Source organism: Anopheles ziemanni (genome assembly GCF_943734765.1).
Source record: "Anopheles ziemanni chromosome X unlocalized genomic scaffold, idAnoZiCoDA_A2_x.2 X_unloc_40, whole genome shotgun sequence".
Taxonomy (NCBI): domain Eukaryota; kingdom Metazoa; phylum Arthropoda; class Insecta; order Diptera; family Culicidae; genus Anopheles; species Anopheles ziemanni.
In genome coordinates, this window is record NW_026689808.1 from 185,797 (window position 1) to 194,659 (window position 8,863).

The 8,863-nt window shown below is 42.1% G+C and overlaps 1 protein-coding gene across 1 annotated transcript; it reads left to right on the forward strand.

Moving 5' to 3' along the window:
* Window positions 1–3,432: 3,432 nt before the first annotated feature.
* Window positions 3,433–6,465, forward strand: LOC131292231 (helicase POLQ-like; the record flags this gene model as incomplete). Its single annotated transcript, XM_058320795.1, has 2 exons — window positions 3,433–3,769; window positions 3,854–6,465. Coding segments are annotated over exons 1-2 (2,949 nt in total), but the record flags the coding sequence as incomplete, so codon positions are not given.
* Window positions 6,466–8,863: the final 2,398 nt, after the last annotated feature.

The following is an 8,863-nucleotide window of genomic DNA, read 5'->3' on the forward strand; positions in this document are numbered from 1 at the left end:
GCGACGAAGTAATCAATTGTAGTGAGTGGAACGGATTGGGGCTTTCCGTTTGCCTCGTCAAACAGCCGCTTTTCTTCCTTTGTAAGCCGGTGGTTTTCCGAACGCGATGCTTCGATGATATAAGGCAGTTTCGTGGTAGGATCAGCATGCTTCCACAGCTTTTTCCGGTCGGCGCAAGTCAGATTTAAGGTGCTGTGTTGTTTTGTAAAAATATTGTAAGGTGTTATGGTGCGGTTTGCTATCTTGTTGTATGTTGTTTTGGTTTGGTTCTGGTAGCTAGAAATAATCAAAACAAAACAAACAATACAAGCAATGAAAACCAAGGCACCTTTTGGTTGATTATTTAAGACTTACGAATATTGTTGCATTTTTGGTTGTGTAGTTTTCGGCGTCTCGCCCAAACACTCCCGGACTCCTTTCTTCTGCACGATGCAGAGCATTTCGTCCAGCGTCCGATACGCGTCGACTCTTTGCAACAACATTTTTGTCGCCTTCTTTGCTTCTTCGGGCGTATGGTTGCCTACAGCGACGCGAGTCCAATTTATTTGCTGAATCCGGTCGTCTGCTTTCTTCTCGTCCTCCGCTGGCAAAATTGCTCGAAGCTGGTGGACCAAATCATCGTACTCGGCTACCGTCCACTGTTCGGCAGCAACGTTACCGAAATTCGCACATTGTTCGGTCTCCGCCGATCCGAACATATCCTCAGTAGCGTTTATCCAACTCGAGGCCATTTTCTGCACGAAACTTTTTATTTTTTCTGTAGTAAATTGGTTGAGTCTGCTTCTTTCGTCCGTAGGAAGGCGTCTGTAAAATGGCGTCGTTTTTTTCGGCAGGTACATTGAGTCGATTCTCTGTCCTGCTTCCCGAAATGTCAGTTGAACGAAAAGGAGTTATTAATTTTTCAATAGCTCACAAACGAAATCAAGAAAACGTTGTTTCTTTCAGCGTAAATGTTCCAGTATTGTTGCGGTCATGTGGAAGAATCATCATTAAATTAAAAATAACGGCCAGAGTGAGCAACTTATTTCAAAACAAGAATAATTTAAAATTTGTTCGTTGGTTTTCATTATTTTCGTTGGAGAACTGAACCCACAATTTGTAAACACGACGAAATGGAAGACAATTGTCAAAAAGTCAACTTCATACGGTATAATTCTTTGTTTCTGCTGTAACAGATTTTTGTTTTATTTACATCTGCGCATATATAATAAAAATGAAGCTTTTGGTCTCTAAAATACCATTCCAAAAATATATAATAATACGAGATCGGGTTCTTACAACCAGACTTATTTCCGGTTTTGTGGTTTTTCCGATATCAGCAGTGATGACCAGTACCATGGTGCACCTACGATGAGCCGCAATCTTAAAAATATGTTCTTTCAACATTCATCTTTCTCCTGCTTTCTTCGAAATACGTCTTATGATAACGAATTTATAATTTTTCAATTAATAAAAAACAATGTTCTGTTTCTAGCAAAAAAACAAGAAATGAAATTATTTTATTCGTTGCTCATCGAAGACCTACTTGAAGAACTGAACACGTATTTTGTAAACATGGTTACATTGAAACCACCTTCATACGTTGTTGAAATAATGGTTCGTTTCTGCTACAAAATACTTTTTTTAACCTGCATCCGAACATATCGAAATAAAAAAAGTTTTCTTGGTCCGCAATTTACCATTCCAAAAATATATAACAATGCGAGATCGGTTGCAAACAACACAACTTATTCCCGGATTCGCTTATTTGACAAAATACAGCTCACCGGAATCACCTTCGGTAAAGTTTACCCGTAGAAATGTGTTCTTTAATTATACATCTTTATTCTATTTGTTTGTCGTCAGTGCTCAAAATCGAGATAAACATGTTTTAATTTTTCAAAAACAAAGTACTATTTCAAGCATGAAAACATAAAATAAAATCATTTTTTTATTGATATTCGACCTCCTACTTGAAGAACTGAACCCGCATTTTGTAAACATGCTTTCATTGAAACCACCTCCATACGTTGTTGAAATAATGGTTCGTTTCTGCTACAAAAGACTTTTTTAAATCTTCATCTGACCATATCGAAATGAAATTAGTTTTCTTGGTCCGCAATTTACCATTCCAAAAATATATAATAATGCGAGATCGGTTGCAAACAACACAACTTATTCCCGGATTTGCTTATTAGACAAAATACAGCTCACCGGAATCACCTTCGGTAAAGTTTACCCGTAGAAATGTGTTCTTTAAATATACATCTTCAGCCTATTTGCATGTCGTCAGTGCTCGAACTCGAGATAATTATGTTTTAATTGTTCAAAAACAAAGTACTATTTCAAGCATTAAAACATGAAATTAAATTATTGCTTTTATTGAGCTATGACCCCCTACTTGAAGAACTGAACCCGCATTTTGTAAACATGGTTTCATTGAAACCACCTTCATATGTTGTTGAAATAATGGTTCGTTGTTGCTACAAAAGACTTTTTTTAATCTTCATCTGACCATATCGAAATGAAATAAGTTTTCTCGGTCTTCAATTTACCATTCCAAAAATATATAATAATGCGAGATCGAGTGCAAACAACACAACTTATTCCCGTATTGGCTTATTTGACAATATACAGCTCACCGGAATCACCTTCGGTAAAGTTTACCCGTAGAAATATGTTCTTTAATTATACATCTGCATCCTATTTGCTTGTCGTCAGTACTCGGACTTGAGATAATTATGTTTTAATTTTTCAAAAACAAAGTACTATTTCTAGCATTAAAACATGAAATTAAATTATTTTTTTTATTGATCTACGACCACCTACTTGAAGAACTGAACCCGCATTTTGTAAACATGCTGACGAAGAAGACAATTGCCAAAGAGGACACTTCATACGGTAATTAATTTTGTATTTGTTTCTGCGCTTAAAAACATATTTTTAATCAGCATCTGACCAAATCGAAATTAAATAAATCTTCTTCGTCTCTATTTAACCTTTCCAAAAATATATCATCATACGGGACCGGTTGCGAAAAACTCGACATATTCCCGGTTTTGTTTATTTGATGATATAAGCGGCTTGACCGGGAAGACCTTCAATGAAGTGTATCGGTAGAAATGTTTTCTTTCAGCTTTCATGTTCGTTCCCAAAATGATTAACGCAACAACCCGCAATAACTGTGCTTGCATATAATTTCCGTTCAATCCGAATTTATTATTATCCTTAAAAAGAAATCACACGCATTGTCAATGCGACACATCCGATTCATGATTGTCAAATAAAAACAGAACACACCTCTTCTCTTCACTCGTTGGAGAATTGTAAGTTTGTCAATTTCCTTAGCAGGTGCAGATTGTTATGACGACATTAAAATACAGTGAAAAATGAATGCAACTTTGTTTTGATTAAAGCTTCTCATTACTTTACATAAAAAACAGTTTGCCAGCCATGTCGGGAAATCGAAGTTCCCGCGGTCGACAGATGCTTCCCACAACGGCGAGGAAATGCTTGATTTCACCGAATCTGCGTTCGGCAGCCAGGGGCGTAGCACCAGCAGCGCCGGCAGCAAACCCGGTTGATTTCCGAGCACCGGTCACAGCTTGTACCAGCAAACCTAAAGATGACTTAAGTACGAAACTGTTGGAGCTAGATAGCACGTTGCTGAACGCGGTCGATTTGGCCAGCATCGAGAAAAAAGTCAAACGTTCGAAGCCGCGTACCTCATGGGGCGGTGCAGCCGATCAACCGATCACACCGTTTCGAAAACGTTCCAAATCAGTTGGAGGTAGGTGAACGATTTATACGAGTGACAATAACGTATAATTTAAGATAATTTTTACTTTATTTCAAAACTGTTTTCCTGTAACAGCCATTGAAAGAAGGCTTATGGCAAGTCCTCCGAAACTGCAAAAATCAGCTGTAAGTAGTCGAAAGATTTATGTGCTTAAAATGAACATGGACGGTAGCGAGGTGCGCGACGGAGGGAGGGACAGTGGCTGTAATGAAAATCTTACATCAAATCGGTCAAACGTTGCAAACGAGGAAACTCCTCCGGTTCGTCCTCTGTGGTCTGGGGTGGAAAATGACGATGCTGAAATGCTACCATGTGGACAGGTACCGATCGCCAGCCACGATCAACTTGACACGGACGAAATAATCAAGGCTAAACTGAAACGGATCGGGTCCACCAAACCAGTAACGCACGTCGGTGATATGCTGCGAGAGAGTAACGGGTTCGAGGTGTACACAAACCAGGACATCTGTTCGCAGTACATGCGGCAAGACGAGTCCCTCGCTGATGAGGGGGTGGAGCGAATCGTCGCGATCGGTGCATCACAAATAGGTCATCCGGAGCGTCCGTCACATTTCCAGCAGGTAGCCGCTGAAGCTGAACGTACCTTTGAGCTGCAGAAGGTGAGCGAAGCGTTGCGGATTTTTGAAATCTGTGACCGTACGCTGCACGACATGACCAACATTGAGCCGATGGCGAATGCGATAGGCGAGGGAAGCTCGCGAATGAGGACCAGCAACTCGACCATAGCGGCCATCAATCGTGATGAGCGAATTTCAGATCAGACTACAAAGCCAAAGATCACCGTACCCCACGTATCGTCGCTTTTCCTCGAGAAGGGTCCGTTCTTTGGGCTACCGAACAACGTTCGGCGAATGCTGCGAGACTTTCGTGGTATTGGCGAGCTGTACGATTGGCAGCAGGAGTGTCTGGACTTGCCGGCGATCGACGAGAGACGTAATTTGATCTACGCACTGCCAACGAGCGGTGGAAAGACACTGGTGGCGGAGATTCTTATGCTACGGGAGATTATTTGCCGCCTGCGGAACGTCATGTTCGTCGTGCCGTACGTTTCATCCGCTCAGGAGAAGCTGATCGCGCTCACTCCGTTCTCGATCGAGCTGCAGTTTTTATTGGAGGAGTACACCGGTGGTAGGGGACAATGTCCGCCGCTCAAACGGCACAGAAAAAACACGATCTTTGTTTGTACGATCGAAAAATCGCTCATCCTCATGAACTCTCTCATCGAGGTGGGTCGCGCGGACGAGATCGGGCTGATCGTGATCGACGAACTGCATATGATTGGAGAGCAGCGACACGGGGGCACTCTGGAGATGTTGATCACCAAGGTGCAGTCGCTACGAGCCGGAATTCAGATCGTAGGAATGAGTGCTTCTATCGGAAACTTGGGTGAATTGGCCTGTTTCATGCTAGCCGACGTTTACTGTCGCGAAAATCGGCCGGTGGAGTTGAAGGAATACATCAAGTGGGGGGAAGATCTGTTCGAGGTTCGCAGCCAAGCCGAACGCATATTTGATGTGTTAGGAGAAAAGCGAAAGTTAGAGTTTAACTACGGTGAGGAACTGCGGCGGATCGACGTGGACCATGTGATTGGTCTGATCATGGAAGTAATCCCCAAGGGTTCGTGTTTGGTGTTTTGTCCTACCAGAAACAGGTGTGAAAGTTTGTGCGCCATGCTAGCGGCCAACTTGCCGGATTCATTTGCCCAGCACCGGGCAGAGGAAAAAGCGCAGATTATAAAGTCTCTCCAGGATGACGGGTCCGTTGCACCAATCCTTCCGCATTCGTTTCGTGTCGGGGTCGCGTACCATCACGGTAGGTTAACGCAGGACGAGCGTCGTATGATCGAGGATGCATTCCGGGCCGGCATCCTTTCGGTGATCGTGTGCACTTCCACTCTGGCCGCCAGTGTGAATCTTTCGGCGAAACGTGTAATAATCTGCTCTCCTTACATTGGGAGCGATTTTTTTACGCTAAGTCGCTACAAACAAATGGTTGGCCGGGCAGGGCGTGCGGGTAAACGCGACACCGGCGATTCCATACTTATTTCCGCCATGCGCGATATTCCGCAAATTTGCGAGATGTTCTGCTCACCACTGGACTTCGCCGAGTCGGCGCTCTTGGAAGACGAAGGAGCCTGCTTGAAATCGCTCGTACTCGGCTCGATCGGACTCGGTCTTTGTAAGACACGGAATGCGCTTCAAGCGATGGTTGGAAGCACACTGCTAGCGCAGCAAGCGAAGCGACGCGAAATCGATCTCGAGGCCATCACCGATGAAACGATCGTGCAGCTGTATCAGGGAAATGCGATCAAGGCAACGCACGATAGCTGTCTGCGCAATCCCACGAACATGGTTGTACAAATCAGTGCCGCAGATGGACGATCGGAGGAAGCGGTAGGACAGGCGTTCGTTCGAGTACACAAGACACCTTCCCGTCCGGGTAAGGTTTTCAAAACGATCGATCGAACGAGCCCGCTGGAAGTGATCAACCTTGGCAAGGCGGCCATCCGAGCCGGGTTCGACATAGAGCGAGCGGTCCGGTTCTACAACGAGATGCAGGAACTAGGCAAACGACTGTGTGTGCTCGATGAGTTTGATCTGCTTTTCCTCATTCTGCTGGAGGACGGATTGGAAGTATATTTCAAAATTGAGGATTTGATCATTCTGGTAAGTACCCCTTTTTTAACGATAGCAATATAAACTCACCATCAATATAAACTGAAGTCGATGAATCTTGATCTTTTTCATCTCCCATCTTGATACAGCATCCCTACTTAAAGGCATCTGGGACTTAGTCGATTTTTCATAAATTCTAAAAAAAACATATGTTAGGATGCTGCGAGATGAATGGGATGCTGCATGGAGATGAATTTTGATCTTCTTCATCTCCCATCTTTATACAGCATCCCTACTTAAAGGCATCTCGGACTTAGTCGATTTTTCGTAAATTCTAAGAAAAACATATGTTAGGATGCTGCGAGATGAATGGGATGCTGCATGGAGATGAATCTTGATCTTCTTCATCTTCCATCTCAATACAGCATCCCTACTTAAAGGCATCTCGGACTTAGTCGATTTTTCATAAATTCTAAGAAATTCATATGTTTATATGCTGGGAGATGAATGGGATGCTGCATGGAGATGAATCTTGATCTTGTTCATCTCCCATCGTAATACAGCATCCCTACTTAAAGGCATCTCGGACTAAGTCGATTTTTCATAAATTCATAGAAATTCATATGTTAGGATGCTGCGAGATGATTGGGATGCTGCATGGAGATGAATCTTGATCTACTTCATCTCCCATCTTAATACAGCATCCCTACTTAAATGCATCTCGGACTTAGTCGATTTTTCATAAATTCTAAGAAAAACATATGTTAGGATGCTGCGAGATGAATGGGATGCTGCATGGAGATGCATCTTGATCTCCTACATCTCCCATCTTAATACAGCATCCCTACTTAGAGCCATCTCGGACTTAGTCGATTTTTCATAAATTCATAGAAAAACATATGTTAGGATGCTGCGAGATGAATGGGATGCTGCATGGAGATGAATCTTGATCTTCTTCATCTTCCATCTCAATACAGCATCCCTACTTAAAGGCATCTCGGACTTAGTCGATTTTTCATAAATTCATAGAAATTCATATGTTAGGATGCTGCGAGATGAATGGGATGCTGCATGGAGATGAATCTTGATCTCCTACATCTCTCATCTCAATACAGCATCCCTACTTAAAGCCATCTCGGACTTAGTCGATTTTTCATAAATTCATAGAAATTCATATGTTAGGATGCTGCGAGATGATTGGGATGCTGCATGGAGATGAATCTTGATCTACTTCATCTCCCATCTTAATACAGCATCCCTACTTAAATGCATCTCGGACTTAGTCGATTTTTCATAAATTCTAAGAAAAACATATGTTAGGATGCTGCGAGATGAATGGGATGCTGCATGGAGATGCATCTTGATCTCCTACATCTCCCATCTTAATACAGCATCCCTACTTAAAGCCATCTCGGACTTAGTCGATTTTTCATAAATTCTATGAAATTCATATGTTAGGATGCTGGGAGATGAATGGGATGCTGCATAGAGATGAATCATGATCTTCTTCATCTTCCATCTTAATACAGCATCCCTACTTAAAGGCATCTCGGACTTAGTCGATTTTTCATAAATTCTAAGAAATTCATATGTTAGGATGCTGGGAGATGAATGGGATGCTGCATAGAGATGAATCTTGATCTTCTTCATCTTCCATCTTAATACAGCATCCCTACTTAAAGGCATCTCGGACTTAGTCGATTTTTCATAAATTCTAAGAAATTCATATGTTAGGATGCTGGGAGATGAATGGGATGCTGCATGGAGATGAATCTTGATCTTCTTCATCTCCCATCTTAATACAGCATCCCTACTTAAAGGCATCTCGGACTTAGTCGATTTTTCATAAATTCTAAGAAATTCATATGTTAGGATGCTGCGAGATGAATGGGATGCTGCATGGAGATGAATCTTGATCTTTTTCATCTCCCGTCTCAATACAGCATCCCTACTTAAAGGCATCTCGGACTTAGTCGATTTTTCATAAAATCATAGAAATTCATATGTTTGGATGCTGGGAGATGAATATGATGCTGCATGGAGATGTATCTTGATCTCCTACATCTCTCATCTCAATACAGCATCCCTTCTTAAAGGCATCTCGGACTTAGTCGATTTTTCATAAATTCATAGAAATTCATATGTTAGGATGCTGCGAGATGAATGGGATGCTGCATGGAGATGAATCTTTATCTTCTCCATCTCCCATCTTAATACAGCATCCCTACTTAAAGCCATCTCGGACTTAGTCGATTTTTCAGAAATTCTAAGAAATTCATATGTAAGGATGCTGGGAGATGAATGGGATGCTGCATGGAGATGAATCTTGATCTTCTTCATCTCCCATCTTAATACAGCATCCCTACTTAAAGGCATCTCGGACTTAGTCGATTTTTCATAAATTCATATAAATTCATATGTTAGGATGCTGGGAGATGAATGGGATGCT